General features: G+C 41.8%; 1 protein-coding gene across 2 annotated transcripts in view; it reads right to left on the reverse strand.

The window, feature by feature from the left end:
* Window positions 1-20,895, reverse strand: part of LOC134359997 (probable voltage-dependent N-type calcium channel subunit alpha-1B) — a 910,000-nt gene that overhangs the window by 470,131 nt on the left and 418,974 nt on the right. For both annotated transcript variants that reach the window (XM_063073960.1, XM_063073961.1), the window contains one exon: window positions 16,229-16,416. In XM_063073960.1, coding sequence (XP_062930030.1) covers window positions 16,229-16,416 — 188 coding nt within the window. The remainder of the gene's footprint in view (window positions 1-16,228; window positions 16,417-20,895) is intronic.

Genomic DNA, 20,895 nt, shown 5'->3' on the forward strand with positions numbered 1-20,895 from the left:
TGCTGCCTGGTTCAGAGGGCATGTGCTATCACGAGGGGTGGATAAACTTGGATCGTCTTCTCTGCAGCATCAGAGGTTGAGGGGAGATCTGACAGAAATTTACAAGATTATGAGAGGCATTGATAGAGTGGGCAGAGGGTATCTGTTATAAGAGTTGAAATGTCGAATACCAGAGGGCATGCATTGAAGGTGGGGCGGGGGATAGGTTCATGGAGGATGTGAGGAGTAAGTCTTTTACACAGTGAGTCTTGGATGTCTGGAATGCGCTGCCTGGTATGGTGGTGGAGGCAAATACATTAGAGGCTTTTCAGAGATGCTTGGATAGGCACATGGGTGTAAGGAAGATGGAGAGATGCAGACACGGTATGGGTAGAAGGGATTAGTGATTGGATGTTTTTGATTTGCTTTTTACTTGGTTCAGCACAACAATTGTGGGCCAATTGCCTGTTCCTGTGCTGTACTGTTCTATGTTCTATTTTTACTTTCCTTTATCCAAGCCGCCCACTATATATAGGCAAGAACTGGAGTACGTTGGTGAACAGTTTCTTCTTAAGCAGCCCACTGGGATCAAAATCAGGTTCATTATCACCGCAATGTGTCGTGAAATTTGTCGCCTGTGGCATCAGTACAGTGCAAGACATAAAATTATCAAAAACTACAAACAAACAAACAAACAATAACTGAATAGTGCAGAAGAACATTCATAGCTTATGGATGCTCTGATTGAGGTACGCTTGCATCTGCTCCAGCTTCATGGATTCTGAGTTGACTACTGAAGCCAATGTGGGAATCTCACACTCTTCCAGGGATGGGTCAGGAGGCACCAGGCACCTGACACTTCATCTGTGAGGTGATGCACTCCTGCCACTCACACAGGACTCTGTGTGATTCCAACGTGTGGACTTGGAATTCCTCACAGTCAGTCCAAATGTTTCTCCTCTACATGGAGCGTTCATCCAGGAGTCAGTAGAGAAGCTGCAATTCTGCAAGAAATCTGCCTTGCAATCTCTTCTAAAGAAAGACCACAGCGAATGGTGTCTGGGGCACGGCCTGCCCAATAGAGCTAATTGTGTGAAGACAATAAGACAGAGGAGCAGATTTAGGCCATTCAGCCCATCGAGTCTGCTCTGCCCTTCCATCATGGCTGATCCCAGATCCCACTCAACCCCACACACCTGCCTTCTTGCCATTGTGACAACAGACCAAGTTATCAGAAGATTGATGCCAAGAAGAGAGATAAGAGAGAGACAATGGGGAAACATTCAAAATGCTAATAAATGAGAGATGAGAGAGATTAACCAAAAGAGACACAGTTCCGAGTACCGTCAGACCGGTTGCTTTGAACATGAACTGTTTGAAGTTTGATGGACAGGCGATACCCCAGCAGGGGGATAAAAGGAACAGGTTCGCTAAGGCAAGAGACACTCCACGACACCACGAGATAACGAGACCCTGGAAGTGCGGTGTGCCCCCACAAGTTGGTGGGAGTTTTTGGAGGTCTGGTCGCGGGACCGACCATAGACGCACAGGGTGAAAAGGTACGATCGGCAGGAACCTGGTGTGTGTGTCTGCCCTTGCCTGGGTGCCGGGTTCACCACAGAAGAACGATTGTAACCGGAACGGAGGGGTCACAGTCGGTGACCTCAGAAGACATTACAAAGGGCTCGCCCGAAAGCTAACTGCGAGGAATATCAAAGGTCTGTTTGAATCCGATTTGAATATCATCATTCGCTCTCTCTCTCTCCCCAACAGCACGACGGCGATTACTGCGAACTGAACTAAACTGAACTGAACTCTGTGTCACTTGAGACTGATCATTTTACCCCTAGACTGCGATAGAGCTTGATTGATCCTATTATCCTAGTTCTGCGTACATGTGTGTTTTATCATTGCTAACCTGTTGCATTTATATCCATATGTTTAGAGTACTGTGTTACTTATTTCTTTAATAAAACTTTCTTAGTTCCAGTAATCCAGACTCCAACTAAGTGGTTCATTTCTGCTGGTTTGACAACCCAGTTACAGGGTACGTAACACCGTATTCTTTGATGCCCTGACCGATCAGGAAACTATCAACTTCCACCTTAAATATACACATGGACTTGGCTTCCACCGCAGTCTGCGGCAGAGCATTCCACAGATTTACTAATCTCTGGCTAAAAAAAAAATCCTCTTTACCTCTGTTATAAAAGGTCACCCCTCAATTTTGAGGCTGTGCCCTTTGGTCGTGGATACCCCCACCACAAGAAGCATCGTCTCCACACCCGCCCTATCTAGTCCTTTCATCAGAGCCCCAGTGCGGAGTATTTTGGTTTGGGGAGTTGAAGACAACATTGGTGGCACCTTTCCAGTGCTGACTGTAGGTGTCTCTAGGTTCCAGACAGAAATGTTGTGGATCATTGCCCCCACACTTTCTCTACACAGAGCTGCACTTCACTCCAACAGCCTCTCAGTGGGAGAAGAGCTTAACCTTCAGAACTAATGGGAAACTATTGAACTTACAATAGCTACATTCCAGAACCAAGATCACCCGAACCTCTGTGACAGAGACTGAACTTTGCTGTTCATACTTACTATGAGAGGATAAGCCTCGCACTCAATAATCACGAGACAAAGCTTCTCTGTCAAGCTGCTTCTGCTACACCATACATGCTAATAGATTAGATTAGATTATGAGGACACTCAGTCCTCGTTTATTGTCATTTAGAAATGCATGCATGCATTAAGAAATGTTACAATGTTCCTCCAGGGTGATATCACAAAAAAAACAGGACAAACCAAAGACTAACACTGACAAGACCACATAATTATAACATATAGTTACAGCAGTGCAAAGCAATACCATAATTTGATAAAGAGCAGACCATGGGAATGGTAAAAAAAAGTCTCAAAGTTCCAATCGACTCCTGATAGACCCCGATAGCAGGCGGCAGAAGGGAGAAACTCTCTCTGCCATAAACCTCCAGGCACCGACAACTATTGATGCATTGGAAGCACCTGACCCCAGCCGACTCTGAGTCCATCCGAAAATTTCGAGCCTCTGATCAGCCCTTCGACACCGAGCACCGTGTACCATCTCTGCCGAGCGCTTCGACCCCATCGCGGCCGCCGAGCAACAAGCAAAGCCGAGGATTCGGGGCCTTCCCCCCCGGAGATTCTGGATCACACAGCAGCAGCAGCAGCGAAGCAGGCATTTCAGAAGTTTCTCCAGATGTTCCTCTGTTCCCTCATGTCTGTCTCCATCAAATCAGGATTGTGCACGGCACCCTACTTGACAGATTACAGATATCATTCACCGGAGTGACCACGCAAGCTGCGTCGTGCCACCATCTTCTCCTCCTCCTTTCATTCTATATTAATCATTTTTCCTACTGTTTCTAAATGTCACATATCAGCAAAGAAATTTGAAGCTGTGAAGAAACTCACTAACCATATGAGCTGTCGGAAGGCCATACATCCCCTGCTGCCCACTGGGCAGCCACCATAAGCTTGCCTAATAGTTGTTGAGTGTAAGGTCCGTCCTCTCATTGCTTCAGTGAACTAATTATTACAGGCCTCCAAAAGTGCATAAACATCAGGATCTGCAAAAAACCACCGAGATCGAGCGACCTCAGTTCTGGAGCGAAGCCACTGCAAGTTGAGTTGCTTCATTTCTTCTATCTCACTGTAAGGATTCAGACACTGCTAATGAGCCTAGCACTATGCATTCTAACAAAAACTGAAAATACTGGAAAGCTCCAGAAAACGGGCAGCGTCTGTGGAAACAGAAGGAGTTGAGGTTCTGGGTCTGGAAACCGGCTGCTGGAGGATGGTGCAGAATCAGCTCACAAATGCTTGCCATCCACCTGGTGAAAGTATTCACAGAGTTTTCAATTGACTTGATTTCTTACATTCTTCACATACGTGAGGAATAAAAATCTTTACGTTATGTCTCCGTCCGAACGTGCAATGTGCAAATTACAGTAATAAGATATACAACAGAACAGTCAATATAGATTAGAAATACAATTGTGCCAGCTTGAATTAATCAGTCTGATGGCCTGGTGGAAGAAGCTGTCCCGGAGCCTGCTGGTCCTGGCTTTAATGCTGTGGTATCGTTTCCCGGATGGTAGCAGCTGGAATAGTTTGTGGTTGGGGTGACTCGGGTCCCCAGTGACCCTTCGGGCCCTTTTTACACAACTGTCGCTGTAAATGTCCGGAATATTGGGAAGTTCACAACTGCACCACTCTGAAGAGAGTCCTGCAATTGAGGGAAGTACAGTTCCCATACCAGGCAGTGATGCAGTCAGTCAGGATGCTCTCAGTTGTGCCCCTGTAGAAAGTCCTTAGGATTTCGGGACCCATGCCGAACTTCTTCAACTGTCTGAGGTGAAAGAGGCGCTGTTGTGCTCTTTTCACCACACAGCCAGTATATGCAGACCACATGAGATCCTCGGTGATGTCTATGCCGAGGAACTTGAAGCTGTTCACCCTCTCAACCCCAGATCCATTGATGTCAATAGGGGTTAGCCAGTCTCCATTCCTCCTGTAGTCCACAACCAGCTCCTTTGTTTTTGCGACATTGAGGGAGAGATTGTTTTCTTGACACCACAGTGTCAGGGTGATGACTTGGATTAAATAAGCATTTTGAGGAGATCCAGAGATGACGGAGACAAGCCATTGGCTAATTTGAAATCTTTCTGGTACCAAGGATTTCCTAGCCATGCTCCCCAGAGATGCCGCCAAAATTGTATCTTATGTTTGCTTTTGCTACAATTCAAAATCCTAAACTACCTTAATAAAATTGAATCGATTAGAAAACATATTTTAATACACTCCATGGCTTTGTGGATTTAATGTTGAGGGTTATTAGAACACTGGTTATCAGGGCAGTTGACAATCACTTATTGCTCCACTTGGTTAGATGATGATTGCACAAGATTATTAACTGTGACCTATATCAATTCTGTGGTAATGACAGTTACACTGTAATTCATCACTGGCAATTTTATATTCAGTCTATACCATGTTGCTAAATGAATTTCACTGCTCCAGGGAGGTTTGTCTATTCCCCATGACGTTAAATGTCAGAGGGTGGATATGATCCTTTTGATATGAATGGGGGCAGCAAAGGAACAACATTATAAAAGTCAGTTGATTCCAGCATTTCCTTTAAATGAAGAATTTGAAACAACTGAATATTAGTACCCTACAGAAATCGTATCTGATGCAATTCAGAACACCAATGCCTCTGAATGGAAAATCCTACAAAAGGTAGTAGATTCGGCCCAGTACATCAAGAGTAAAGCCCTCCCAACCACTGAGCACGTCTACATGAAATGTTGTTATAGGAAAGCACCATCCGTCGTCAGGACACCTCCTCTACCCAGCTCATGCTCTCTTCTTGTTGCTGTCATCAGGAAGAAGGTACAGCTGCCTCAGGACTTGCACCACCAGGTTGAAGAACAGTTACTCCCCTTCAACCAACAGGCTTTTGAACAGAAGTGGTAACTACACTCACTTGCCCCATCATTTAGATGCTCCCACGACCAATGATCTCTCTTTTAAGGACTCTTTATCTCATTATCTTAATGTCTCATCATTTATTGCTATTTATTTTTATTTGCATTTGCACAGTTTGTTGACTTCTGCACTCTGGTTGATCTTTCATTGATGCTGCTATAGCTACTACTCTACACGTTTGCTGAGTGTGCCCGTAAGAATATAAATCTCTGGGTTTTATAGGGTGACATATATGCACTTTGATAATAATTATTGAACTTTGTACTTTGAGAGTGTGCCACTGACAAACACCATATGTAACACTGGCCTGCAGGGAAATTAAACTAGACTGCTAAAAGCTTTAAGCATTCAACACTGTTTGGATGCAGGTACAATATTCAAAGATTCATATTTATTCTTTGAATGAACCTGAATTTTACAAACCAATACTTGTTCAACACGTCAGCCTTCAACTAATCTTGGATGTGCATTTATTATATAGAAAATATAATTAAATTAGTTAAACTGTGTTCTGATCACATCCCTAAACATTTGCATTACAATGCCATTAGTCTACTTGCAGAGATTGAAAAGCATGAGGCATCCATCTTTACATGCAATAAAAAAGTTGATTTTACAGCATCAGATGTTTTGGAACAACATGGTAGCTGTTGGTCCCTATGAGCTTCAACTAAAATCTGGTGAAATGTGAAACCCTATTCTCCGAGTGACTGCACTACAATCTGGTTACTACAAGAGACCTTTCTGCAACAAGTCATAAGGAACATTCCCATCACATGCAGGCCAGCTATCAAAGATTGCTGATTCCCTCTACTGAATGAAAATTTCACAGCTGAAAGCTGGTTACCGGGTAGTGAAAGGCACTTCAGAGGAGGAACTAAATTAAGCTGATGGCAGAATACTGAAGTAGAACGTCTGAGCATCACAGACGTACTATGACTTCTGGTTTGTTTGTCCCAAGGGAAAGCACAGCCCGTTCGGATGATCTGACTTCCAAGCACAGCACTAAGGTCTTGGCTTTAAGTTTTATGCAGAGTGAGGGCTGCTGACACACAGTTCGAGCAAGCCAGGTTCAGTCATTACCTTGAGTGCAAGTTGCTCAAAATGGTTTCCCAGTATCGTCCCTGGTTTACTCATGTTCCTACTGGTTAATTAGCTGCTGTAGCTTGGTCCTAGTGTTGGTGGGTAGCAGGAGTAATTGGGGAGTGTTGATGGGATACAGAGAAATAATGGGACTGTGATCAACGGGAATGCAGATTTATTAATCGGTCATGGCTGATTCATTATCCCTCCGAACATTCTCCTCCCTTTTCCTTACAACCTTTCACACCCTTACTAATAAAGAAACTATCAAAGTCTGTTTTATAAATATCCGATGAATTGACCTCCACAGCATCTGTGGCAATGAATTCCACAGATTCACCACCGTCTGGCTAAAGAAATTCCTCCTCTTCTCTGTTCTGAAGAGAAATTCTTGTTTCCTCCAGCTGTGCCATCTGCTAGACTACCCCGCTCCATGTGAAACATCCTCTCCATGTCCACCTAGGCTTTTCAATTTTCAATAGGTTTCAATAAGAACCCCCCACTCATTCTTTGAACGCCAGTGAGTACAGGCCCAGAGCCATGAAACGTTTCTCACATGTTAACTCTTTCCTTCCCGTGAATATCATCTGGATCCTCTCCAATGCCAGCACAATCACTGGCATCAAAGACTGAATCCGTACGAAGACAAGTCCCTAAAGTTGGAAGTCCCAGTGAATCTGAGATAAGTTTCCTCATCTCAATGAAGAACAAGGGAAGAATGAACAGAGATGTTCAAGATGTTTTCAACAAGAGGATAAAACTATTAATGAAGGGCCAGTAACCAGAGGATATGTGAAGTTGGAACTAACAAGAACCAACACAGGGATCTTTTTCTTTACAGTTTGCCTCTTGATGGTCTGGAGCAAATTCAACTTTCAAAATGAAGCAGAATGAATACTTCAAGTCATAAACATCAAGGGCCTCTGGAGAAGAGGAATGCAATAGATTAGATGATGATTAGCTGGATAATTGGCTGAGGAATGACCAAAGGCAGTTTAATTCACATAGGGGAGGTTATGCATTTTGAGAAGACAAATGAGGATTGGACTTTTACAGTGAATGACTGGGTCCTGGAAAGTGTCGTAGAACAGAGGAACCTGGTACAAGTGCATGGTTCCCTAAAAGTGGCAGTGCAGGTTAGCAGGGTGGTGAAGAGGGTTTTCGGTGCACTGGCTTTCTTTAGTATAGAAGTTGGGATGTTCCACTGCAGTGGTACAAGATATTGGTGCGGCCACATTTGGAGAAATCATGTTCAGTTTTGTTACTATAGTAACAAAGGCTTTAAAATGGAAAGAGTGGCGAGGAGATTTATGAAGATGTTGCCAGGACTCAAGCGATTGAGTTATGGAGAGAGGATGAGACATTTTTCCTTGGACCGAAGGAGATGAGAGGTAATCTTATAGAGATATATAAAATCATGTGATACATGGAAAGGGAGAATGTGCAAAGTTATTTCCTCAGGGCTGGGGAATCAAGAAGGTATAAGGTTAAAGTAAGAGGGGAGATATTTAATAGGAACCTATGGGGCATCTTTTTCACCCAGAGGATGGTCATTATAGGAAATCACTTTCCAAAGGAAGTGGTTTAGCAGGTACTTTAACAATATTTAAAAAAGCATTTGGACAGGGTACATGGATAGGGAAGTTTTTAAGCGATATGGGACAAATGCAGGCAAATGGAACTCGCTTATTTAGGAATCTTGTTGGCATGGACCAATTGGATTGAAGGGCCTATCTCTGTGCTTTATAACTGATACAGATACAAATAGATTCAATTGGATAGTTCCTTCTAATTGTACATTGGGCTTGTCCTGTGCTATATCATTCTCTGCTTCTAAGAAACCACTCCTTCATCAAAACAGTTCAAATTCATAATCTGAGTCTTCTTTTTCTCTTCCTTTGTTCCATGCAGTTGGCTGATAAACCTGTGCTCTCTATTGGCTAACTGAATACAAAACTGCACTGGTATCTCATCTGCAGTCTTACTGTGATCTTATCACCATTACATCTCAATGTTTAGATTACACATTGAATGTCATTCAGTATTTTTTTAAACAAATTTCTTCACTTGATTTGTTACTTTTAATATTTTGCATCCTGGTTCTTCATAAGCACTACCGTTATCATCACCACAAATATGAGTTATACTGAATTTGATTTTTGTCTGTTGTATCATTAATATCCTCCTCCCATTTCTTATAGCTTTGTGGAATTACTTACTTGAAATTTGGATCTGCTTCCTTTAGCCCGCCACCCAAATCGTTGTAGATAACAGTGGTCCAGGCACAGAATCCTGTCAGATTGACCACCTCCCCAAGAAAATCCATTAACTCATACCATTTCCTGCTGTCAAACCAATTTTGAATCTAATTTACACACAGCAGCAATGTGATAAAGGTCAAACAATTCAACTTTCTTCAGAGAATATTGACAATGGATAAACGTCAAAGAGGCATCAGGATATTCGTCTTTGAAATGGGAACTTTTATCCAGCTGAGAAGGCAAAACAAGCTTTGGTTTAATATCTTTTCATAAGGGAACATGTGCTGTACATTTGCAAAGTCAATTGTATGTCTCATTACACCAGATCCACTGCATTCCCCCCATCTGTCCCATCAATGTTATACCATGTTATACCCACATATTATATATTCCTCTCCTCAGATTCTATATTTGTTTCACATCTGACATAATTATAAACCATATGCCTTTCTGCATAGTTGAGCATCTCACTCGCCTGTCCCTGACAGCAAACAATTTTGTCTCCTTTGCAGCCTATCCTCATTCACCACTCATGCTAAATTGTTGTTCCTTTCCTCGCCTTGTGGCACATCGGGCGGCAACCTTACCGTTTCTTTAGCATTTGTCTGTTTTTTTTTGCTTGCTAGTTGCTAGCTCAACACTCAACCCAGCACAGATGGAAAGCATGCAAGCAAACAGCTGGATTCAGACCCATGACCATTTGCCTGGAAGTCTGGTGTTGATGCTACTACACCACTTGCTGGCTACTCACACTAAAGCTTTCAGCAAATTTGGCCCTAACAGACACACCTCCTTCACAAGCCTCTTTAAAAACTACCTCACCGTCCATGATTTCAACTACCTCCTTCAATTCTCTTTCTGGATCAGAGGCAGCCTTTAGATCTGGGACAAACTTTGGCATGTTTAAGGGAATCATATTAACACTAGCAATTTATGGGATCGGCAACTTCAAGAAAAGTCCTCTTTAAAGAGAAACTATTAATCTTCAACTAGGAAAAGATGCTTTGTTAATCTACCTCCACCCCATGCAAATTAAAAATAATACAGGAGCTCCTGCTTTAGAGATTAACAATCTAGGATCCTAGAAATATTCAAAGTCTGGGCAATCAATCTCTGGAATACTAGTTAATATCTCCACTGCAAAATGAGGCTGGTTACCAGTCATGTGGTAATCCCAACCTTTATTGTCCTGTGATATTTGTGGATTCCATTTTCTTGGTGGAGAACTTCCTCTGTTCCTCAGTTCCAAGAAGGTGAAAGAGCTCAACGTAACCGAGCATCCCAAACTAATACTGTGCCAACACCAGATTGTTACGCATGCTGCTTAAACAATTCCCAACTACTTTCACTCAAGAAATCTTCAAGAATTACAAACACCAAAATCAATATTTATGCATTACTATTTAGGTGTGAATTATAACAGCACTTAATATAAAGTATGTTTCAATACGGAATTAAAAAGGCTCTCCCGGCAATTTTTCAACTACAGAAGGATACACAGTGAAGTGACAAAAGGATAAAACCCCTTCATCGATTCACTGGGTAAACAATGAGTAGAGCTCAGCTTCCAAGAATCACATATCTCATTAGAACGTGCAGTAGCCACAATGTTATTCAGTCACTAAATAATTACTTCAGAAAGCATACATTACTTTTCTTCATTTCTCAAAGGTCCTTGTTGTTCTCAGCACTTGTATACCAGCTCAGGCTCCTCCAGGATCTGTACTCAGTGGCCACTTTATTAGGTACATCTGCTCACTAATACAAATATCTAACCAGCCAGTCGTAATGGCAGCAACTCAATGCCAAGTCGAGGTTCAGTTGTTGTTCAGACCAAACATCAGAATGAGGAAGGAATGTGATTTAAATGATCTTGACCATGAAATGATGGTTGGTGCCAGACATGGTGGTTTGAGAATCTCAGAAACTGCTGATCTCCTGGGATTTTCACACGCAACAGCTTCTAAAATTTACAGAGAATAGTACAAAAACAAAAATATGTATATACAGTAAGCAGCAGTTTTGTGGACAGAAGCACCTTGATAATTAGAAATGTCTGAGGAGAAAGGCCAGACTGGTTCAAGCTGACAGTAACTCAAATAACCATGCATTACAACAGTGGTGTGCAGAAGAGCTTCTCTGAATGCACAACATGTTGAACTTTGAAGTGGATAGGCTATAGCAACAGAATATCACACCAGGTTCCACTCCTGTACCTAATAAAGTAGCTGCTGAGCCACATACAAGTGATACATTTGTCAGCGGGGGGGGGGAGTGTTTGCATTCCTGGAAATCGGTCTGTATCGTGATTTTCCGTGATGTAAAGCATGTCCTCCAGACATGTCTCAAAAATCATGTGTTGAAAAAAAGTAAATTTTTCGTTTATTTATTTACATTTTAGAGACTTAAGAATTCACTTTGGACTTTTTCCAAGTCAGAATGCAGCAAAATGGCATCACGTTCGAATATCTAGCTGCCTACTTCTCCCCAGACTTCCACAGCCTGACTTCCAGAGAAATAGTGAAAATGTTTAAGGCATTTTGCTCCAATGTGACCCACCCTCCTCTCCTCAATTCTACTTTCCACAGGGACCACTCTCTCCATAACTCCATGGTCATTTGAAGTCTCTTTGTCACCTCCACAATGATCTGTTTGTCCTTCTCCACTGTTAGAAAGAGGCCAAATACAATTTGGAAGTATTATGTTTTATAACTTTAAAACATTAAACATAATCCAAATGAAGATGCAGGGAGTCCAAAAATACGGGTGTAATTCTAAGCGAGGCGTGTGTATCATGTGATAGTGTAATAACGTATGCAATTAACGTATTTTATATATAACCCATAATTAATTATTTAAACAGACAAGAATTCTTTATCAACCTATATATATACAGATAGATAGATATATGACAATATTTTCAAGCTAACTCATATTATTGAAATATTAGACAACCCTCCTCCCTACTTAGCGATAAACTACAACTCAATATAGAATACATCTCAATGATATAAACAATGTACTATATAATACAACTACTATATACAGACATCCACAGAATAGTAAATTTTAAATTATCCCATTCAAGCTTAAAGGTTTAATTGCTGTGGAGGATTTCTTACTCTTGTGGGATATTGCCTTCCCTCACAAGGGGATCACTCTGCTTGACACTTGTAGTTGTAAAAACTGTCTCAGGTCATGGGGTCTCTGTGGTGGACGCAGGAGTTGTCTCTGAGATGCAGGTAGTAGTTCTGACAGTTTGGAATACCTTTCTTCTCCTTTCCTCTCTCTAGATCTACGTCGATCTCTTTCTCTCTGTCAGGCTATTCTCTTTCTTGTTCTCATTCTTTCTCTCCATCTCTTCTCTTCTTTTTCAACTTCATTTTGTGCACCTTCACCTCGGGCACTGGAGTATTCTTTTAGTTCAATGGAGTATTCTTTGACTAATCCTTCTATTGTTCCCTTTATGATCTGATTTCTCCTCTTGGTTTTTCATCCACAACATCATCTGATGAATCCTTTGCTTTCATACGTCCATTGTCTTCTTTTGTTTTTGCTTTCCGTTCATCCAGCTGGGCCTTGGTCTTTGCATCTATTTTTACAAGCAGCTTTTTGTCTCCCACTTGAAGTTCATGCAATAACCTTAATGCATGTGGAATAGATTCTGGTTCTTTATACTCACAAAAGCTGAATGCTTGCAACTTTCCTGAGGCTTGAACTCTCTTCCAGTTTAAAACCAAGCCACATTTTGCAAGTAACTGCCTGATCAACATATCAGAAGCTTTCTCAGGTACATTGCCTACAAAAGCTGTTGTAGTTGGAGCACTGCTTTCACCATGCTTCCTCTGAGCAGCATGGTGCTTCCTTGGTCCAATATGCTTTCCAACACAGAGGAGTTTGGCATGGAGATAGTTGTGACATCATCTAGTACATTCCTTAATTCTCTTTCAAATGGCTTCATTCTAGAGAATGTGGCATGCAAATAGTGGATGGATCTCCAATCAAGTTGTAGCTGTCTCAGCCAATCACACCTCACCATGCTGGTCCTCCTGTTTTTTACCACACAGAAGTCCAGTGTGGCTTGTTGGTTGTATTGCTCTGTTACGAATACCATTCCCACAGCAGTTATCTTTCTCCATTACAAGTTCCAGTACCCCACTGAGCAGGAGGAGAAGATGGCGGCGTGACACAGCTCACAGCGGCCACTCCAGTGCTAATGTCTGTTGTCAAGTAGGGTGCCGTGCACAATCCTGATTTGATGGAGACGGACGTGAGAGCACGGAGGAACATCTGGTGAAACTTCTGAAATGCCTGCTTCGCTGCTGCTGTTACTGTGTGGTCCAGAACCTCCAGAGGAGAAGGCCCCATATCCTCGGCTTTGTTTGTTGCTCAGCGGCCGGGGTGGGGTCAAAGTGCTTGGCAGAGGATGGTGCTTGGAGAGGCTGTGTCAGACGGGCTGGTCGAAGGCTCAAAGTTTTCGAACGGACTCAGAGTCCACTGCGGTCAGGTGCTTCCAATGGTGCTGCATCGGCAAGTTGGCGGCACTTGGAGGTTCATGGCGGGGAGAGTTCCTCCCTTCTGCCACATGCATAGGATGATGATTCTATCCGGACTTCGAGACTTTTTTTTAACCATGCCCATGGTCTGCTCTTTATCAAATTATGGTTTTGCATTGCACTGTTGTAACTATATGTTATAATTATGTGGTTTTGTCAGTTTTAGTCTTGGTTTGTCCTGTGTTTTCTTGTGATATCATTCTGGAGGACCATTGTATCATTTTTTAATGCATGCATTTCTAAATGACAATAAACGAGGACTGAGTGTCCTCATAATCTAATCTAATCTAGTTGGATACCCGTAGGCTTCACTTTAGTATCTTTAAAATGCTGTTCAAATTCATTTCATGGAACGACTGAAACAGCCAACCCAATGTCTAATTCCATTTTAAGTAATTTGCCATTCACTTTTGATGTAAGTCACATTGCTTGTCTATTGCTAATTTTCACACTGTAAATCTCAAGGCTACACAGGCCTGTACCACTCTCATCATTATCAGATTTTTCATGAAGATTAGTGCTCTTTTTGAAACTGAAACTTGCACTTTATCTTTTTCTTTTCCCTATGCAGTCCATTTATTTTTGTCTGCCCAACAATGCTCTTTGTATGTGTCCTGCTTTGTTGCATTTTCTGCAAGTTTTGCCTTTAAATCTGCATTTATTTGGTGTATGCGAGCCCCTGCCACAATGGTAACATCATTCATTCAACCAGGCCAGTTTCTGTTTAGACATTGCAATTTTGTTCACACTCACTTTCATTCCTGGCTGCGATTCAATTGTGTCTCTGTCTGTGGTTTCCACTGCTCGTTTGAATGTGAGGAGCTGTTTTTAAATGCTTTCTTTTCAGATTCCACAAACTAAATGATCTCTTAGTATATCATTAAGACCATTGCCAAAATGACAATGCTCAGATAATCTCTTCAATTCAGCCACGACTGCTGAAATGGATTCAACCTTCCTTTTGATTCCACCTATGAAACCTGAAGTGTTCTGCAATCAACAATGGTTTCGGTTTTAAGTGTTCCTGCATCACTTTGACAATATCACTAAAGCTCATTTCTGATGGTCTGGTCGGAGCAGTCAAACTTCAGAGCAAACTATGCCTTTAAACCTAATGAACTCAGCAAAATTGGCATTTGCTTTTCAATGGCTGTTTCATTTGCTTCAAAATACTGTTTCAATAGCCCAGTATACATCAGCTAAGAATGCTTAATCAACCAATATATATATTCAAGATAACATATAATTGAAATATTAAATACACAACAGGAAGAACAACACCCTATTTTCTTTTTGTATGGGTTAAAACAACACAATGTGTGCAAATTTTCCCAGTTTTTCCCCACACACATTTAGTTGTTCACCTAGATTTCTCCTCCCTGTGTTCACCTTTCCCATTCCCTCCCTGTCCTGGCCCATCATGTTCCACCTATCTATAGCCCCACCAACCGTTGTCCTGTACTTCCCATACACACCTACATGCCAGCAATCTGTCCTCTTCCCAATCATTCTTGAGGAAAGGACTTGACTCAAACTGCTGTCAAACATCTTTTGCCTCCTTGGCTGCTGCCTGACCTATTCAGTTCCGCCATTACTATGGGTTATTTTGTTCCAGTTCAAAGGCACCCACAGTCTCTTTTGCCTCAATCCTCAAGACATTTAGATTCCTGTTTGTTTATGAAAGCAATGAAAAATGACTCAGCAGACTTCCTCCCTTTCCATTTACCAGCATATTTAATGGTCCTCTGAATATCCTCTCTCCTTCTAAACTTCAGAACTATAATCCCACACTTTTCCTTTGGTTAAAATAAGAATTACTGCAGTAATCCTTGACCTCAGAACCATTCCAATCTCAGAATGTTTTTCTTTCTCTTACAACATCATAACGTACCCTCAACTAATTTAATCATCTCTCCTCGTCTTTGTAATATCATTCCTTGATCTTTCATCTCTTTTCATAACAAACTAAATATACCAAAAACAGCAATCCTAATTTGCATTTTCTTTCAACCTATTATTGGGTTTTCTGATTATATTCTGGATTAAATAGGATTATGATTGAGGGCTCCAAAGAGTCATAGAGAATATTTTATTTACAGCACTGGAAATAGCATATAATTGAATTTATTGTCTTGCATCATAATATAAAATTAGATAGCCAAATCATATTTAATTTTTAAACTTAATTTTTAAATTAAATTCCATTTAATTGTCCATAGTGATGCATTTAGTAGGAGTGATTTGGTATGTATGAACAACTTAAAATCCAGTATAATGATTGGATTGACATCTTGCCCTCTCAAACAATTTTATGATCATCAATGGAACTGAAAGCTAGATTGTTATTCAAAGTCAGGTTCAATGTGATTCAGTTGTGGTTTTTTCAATTGACCCACTGTGGTTTAACAATGATATTTGCAGTTTCCTATCCTTTCTCATCATGTCAAGATATCTCAGAGTGCGTTATCCAGTAGCTGGACAAAGGGCAGCTGGGCAAAGGGCACTTTGCTATAAATATTCATAAGATGCAGATCAGTTAGTTCTTCCTTGTGCACACTGGCTTAGAGAGCATCACTTTACTATGAGTAACATGTGATATTTAACATATTCCATTCCACTAACACAGTCCATTGCAGCAGATCAGTCTACATTTCCAACACCTCATCAATAAGGTAATGATCACACCCATAATGTACATTCAATAACTCGGATAATTCCTGCTCTAATACAAGATCTGCTTTCCAAGCCATTGCACTTCATCGCACAGGGCAACAATCAGACTCAGCTCCCAGTTCCGAGCCAGTGTAGTAATCAAATGGTACTTACGTTGTAAAGGATGTCAGTCCACCCTTCCATTGTGATACACTGGAAGACAGTGAGAACAGCGAATAGGATATTATCAAAATTTGTAATCCCATAATTGGGTCCGTTCCAGTATCCTTTACAAACAGTTCCATTTGGACACAGTCGGGAAGGAGGTTCTGTTCCGCATGGAAATTCCTCCACCGGCTGATCTGCAGAGAAACATACGCAATACGTCTCAGTTCACAGTTAAATATTTCACACTGCTAAACAATTAAAATTGCAATTGCCTGAAAGGCACATGAGCAAAATTGACTTGATTTTGTTGACGGCTTATTTCCGGCAAAGGTAGTCTCCAGTTGATCCGCTGGACCCTAATCCAACATTACTCCTAATCAATCACCGAGGAGGCATGCAACAGAGGTGCCCTGGCAGCTGGCAATTTCCCCTCATTTACAGGGGGAAGGAACCCACTTTCCTGCAGTAACACAATTAGCAGTCAAACTTGACAACTCAGCCAGAGGGGAACTGGTGGTATGAGGCACACATCCAGGATCATGCGGTGCAACACAGCATTGTAGGCTTTCATAAAAGAAGCTGATGATTTTAAGGTGAAATGCTATACAGTAATAGAATTTATTATCCGTGAAAAGAAATTCAATGTAGTCCCAAGGCAAGCAACACCTGTGACCTCTGTTGCATCAGGAGATATGAGGCTGATGACAATATCTTCGTGTCTAAGTTTTCAATGCACGTCTTTATAATCAAGTTTCTTCTGGCTATAAAGGGTCACAAATGCATTTGGCAAGGCATTCTATATTCATAGACATGATGAATTCATATGTAGTGATAACTTAAGTACATTGAACCTGATACATTTCATCAAAATACAAATATCTTATGCACCCAAAAGGTTCTGCCGATGTCAGAAATCTTAACCAAACCACACAGAATGCTGGAGGAACTCAGCAAGTGAGGCGATAAATATTCGACATTTCAGGTCGAGACCCTTTATCAGGACTGGACAGAAGATTATTTCCTTATAGTCTTACAGAGTCATAGAAAAGTACAACACAGAAACAGGCCCTTCGGCCAAACCATTTAAACACCCCAAGCCTCGAGCCTTGCCCCAAGCCAAGCAAGACTCCAAGCCTCAAGTCTCTGGTCTCCAGCCTCGCCTCAAGTCTCTGGTCTCCAGCCTCACCTCAAGTCTCTGTTCTCCAGCCTCACCTCAAGTCTCTGGTCTCCAGCCTCGCCTCAAGTCTGAAGACTCCAGCCTTGTCCTGCCTGCCAGCCAAGTCACGTCCCTGCCTAGTTCTGGGGTCGAGCCAGAGGCAAGACCCAGGTACTGGGTCCTTGTCCAGTCTCTGGCTCAGAGTCCAAGCCCGGGCTCCTAGCTCTCTTGTCCGGTCCTGTTCCAGGTTCCCGGTTTTCGTGTCCATTTCCTTATCCTCACCCTGTATCCTAGTCCTGTCTCTAGTACTTCAGTGTCTGTGTCTTGCACTTGGGTCCGTTCCCAGCCACCACCTTATGACAGTTTCTTCACTCAGAGGATGGTGCAAGTTTGAACAAGCTGCCAGCGGAAGTAGTAGATGTGGGTTAAATTTCAACATTAAAGAGAAAATTAGATAAGTACTATACATGGGCACGAGTGGTTTGGAAGGTTATAGTCCAGGTGTGAATCGATGGGACTAGGCAGAATAAGAGTTTGGCATGGAAAGGACGGTTCATGCCGTACTGAAGACTGAAGTGTCTGTTTCTGTGCTGTCCTGCTCTATGACTCTATGACAGTTCAGTCTGGTCAGTGTATCTGAATGTTAGTATATATTTAGATGGCACTGTAGTGTAGCAGTTAGGTGTAACGCTATGAGTGCCAGTGACCCAGGTTCACTTCCACCACCGTCCGTAAAGAGTTTGCATCTTCTCTCCATGACTATGTGGGTTTCCCCTGGAGGGGCTCTGGTTTCTTCCCACATTCCAAAGAAATGCGGGTCAGTGGATCATTTGGTCACATGGGGGCAATTCAGTGGCACAGATTCATTGGGCCAGAAGGACCCATTACAATCTTGTATGACTAAATATAAAGGCATAAAGTAACCCAAAATCATGCATTTTCAGGAACTTAATCTCAGCTTTGATTGGAATTGTGGGAGGCTTGGCTGCAGAGACACACCGGATCCTGGATAACTACTTTGTCCAAAATACTTAATTTGGATAAACAATTAGCATGTAATAGGGAACAGATGTACCACTAAAAGATAAACATAAAGTGTAGTAAATATCCATTAGCAAATGGCCAAATGTTTCCTTAATACTGCATCTCTTAATCCCTGCTGCAGAATTACATTTTATCCTCTTTCTACAAACAATCCTACTTAAATCTCACAAGGTTTAATATTCTGCCCAGTTGAAACTTGGACCTGGGTTCAGTGCATGCAGAGGCAACTGCACATCCTCCGAAAGATAAAACCTCCTTGTCTGCCTTAATGGTATCACATTGACATTAACTGGTCCTAATGACTCTCCCACCTAACTACCCTATTAAGGATCCCTTAGTCTCATCTGGAGGAAGATTTCCTCTGGGTACAATGTCTTATCATGTTTATAACACCACCACATCCAGCTCACAGTGGAAATTTATCCAATCAGCATTTTTCCTTGTGCTTCAGCACCGCTGAAAACAAGAGGCCGCAGAAACCCAGCAGGACCCCGTGCGCAATGACAAAACACGTGAATGTTCAACAAGAGGATTCCCAGTATTCACTGGCCTTGAGATTAATCCTCACCTTGCCCAGTGAGAGGAGGGCGAGGGAAATTTCAATATGTAGCCACCTGCCTCGTTCCTACCCAGTTAAAACTTAACAGAGGCTCATCAGAACACTTATAACAGCCCTGTCAAAGGCAAATGGAGGTTTGGTGAACACTTAAACTAGTGACCCAGTGACATAATCTGTGCTGTAATTAAATTAAAATGCAAGTTTCATGGGACAAGCAAAGATTCATGATCACTTATCCTAGCAGTCTAATTCAATCTTATCTGATTTATCTGACGGTATCTTGCACTGTATTTCCATCCAGTCATAAATTATGCTCAATCCTTCTGCAAGGCAACCTTTGCATTTTAAATCTTCGTATTTGACCAACAGGAGACAGGTCTATTTCACTGCTGTATTTTTAGTGCCTTCTCGATAACTGAGTCCAATCATCTCACAGCAAACTTGAGATGTTCAAATATATGGACCCAAAACAAATGCATTAATGAGCAATATTTCAAAGGGCAGAGACTAGTGTTTGACTTGTATGGAAAATTCACCTGCTACTAAACTGGTGAGAGCCTGTCTAAATCTTCAAGGACATCACTTAATATTGAAATGAGGCCCCTTTATTTACTTCAGATCTGAATGCCTGAATTCATTTGTTCTGATCTGAGTTTGTGACTACTCAGCTGTGAATGACAGTTCTGCATGCTAAGCCTGAAGAATCCACAGTGAAGTGTGTAAGTATGAAGTTTTATGGATTCTGGAAACCACTGTGTCTATTGAAGATCTTGAACCACTGTAGGCTGCTAACAGTCAGCCCACGTCCTTTCCCCAGCTACCCAGAACTTAGTACCCAAGCTCTGGATACTGAATTTAGACCTATTTTTCACTGAAAAATGATACAAAATAATAACAAAGTTAATAATGTCTAACATGACCTGAGATATACAATCCAGCTGTAATCCAAGTTGCATAATAGTTTCATCATATCTTACACAGTAATTACAAAGAAGTAGAGCCATGCAGTCATACAGTCTCTTCAACCCAACTGGTCCATGCTGACCGAAGTTTCATCGAAGATCATCCCAACATTATATCCCTTCCCTGTCCACGTACCCATTCAAATATCTTTCTAATATTGTTAACATACCTACCTTGACCACTTCCTCTGGCAGCTCATTCCATATACTGACCATGTGGGTGAGAAAAGCTACCCATCGGGTTTCCAATAAATCTTTCTCATCTCACATTGTACCTCTGCCCTCTGATTCTAGATTCTCTAATCCTGGCATTCACTCTATCTATGCTCCCCAAGGTCCTCTGTAAGATCACCCCTCATTCTCCTAAGCTCCAGTGAAACAATCCAATTGCTCAAACTCTTGCCATAACTTGGTCCTTGATTCCTGGTAACATCCTGGTGAATCCCCTCTGTATTCTTTCCAGCTCAGTAGCATCTTTCCTCTAACAGGGTGACCAAAACGGAACACAATATCCAAATGCAGCCTCACCAGTGAGAGAGTGCAGACAGAATGAAGGAAATATACAGCAGCCTGACTAGAAATCGAGGGAGAAAAAGAGAAATAGAATGAAAATTAATCTCTGAGATTTGATCAAATTACATTTTGTTCAATTTAACTTTTGAATGATCCTAATGTGTCATGTACATGATTCTTTTTCAGCTGATGTTTGTTATTTACTCTTCCTATGCCAACATCACAAAAATCAATTCCACACTCAGACAATCAGAACACCCCTAAGTCTCCAACTCATGGGCTGTTTCCCTTTGGTCACAGGATATTGGTTCACCGGCCCTCCGGCTTTTAACCCTCGTGTTACAAGTGTTGCCCTTTTCATATCAGTGTATGCCTGGAGTCTCCAGACAAGGGTAATGATCTCTGAATTACTCCCAATGCCACATTCAAGTGAGTGTAA

This window comes from Mobula hypostoma, chromosome 21 (genome assembly GCF_963921235.1).
Source record: "Mobula hypostoma chromosome 21, sMobHyp1.1, whole genome shotgun sequence".
Lineage (NCBI taxonomy): Eukaryota > Metazoa > Chordata > Chondrichthyes > Myliobatiformes > Myliobatidae > Mobula > Mobula hypostoma.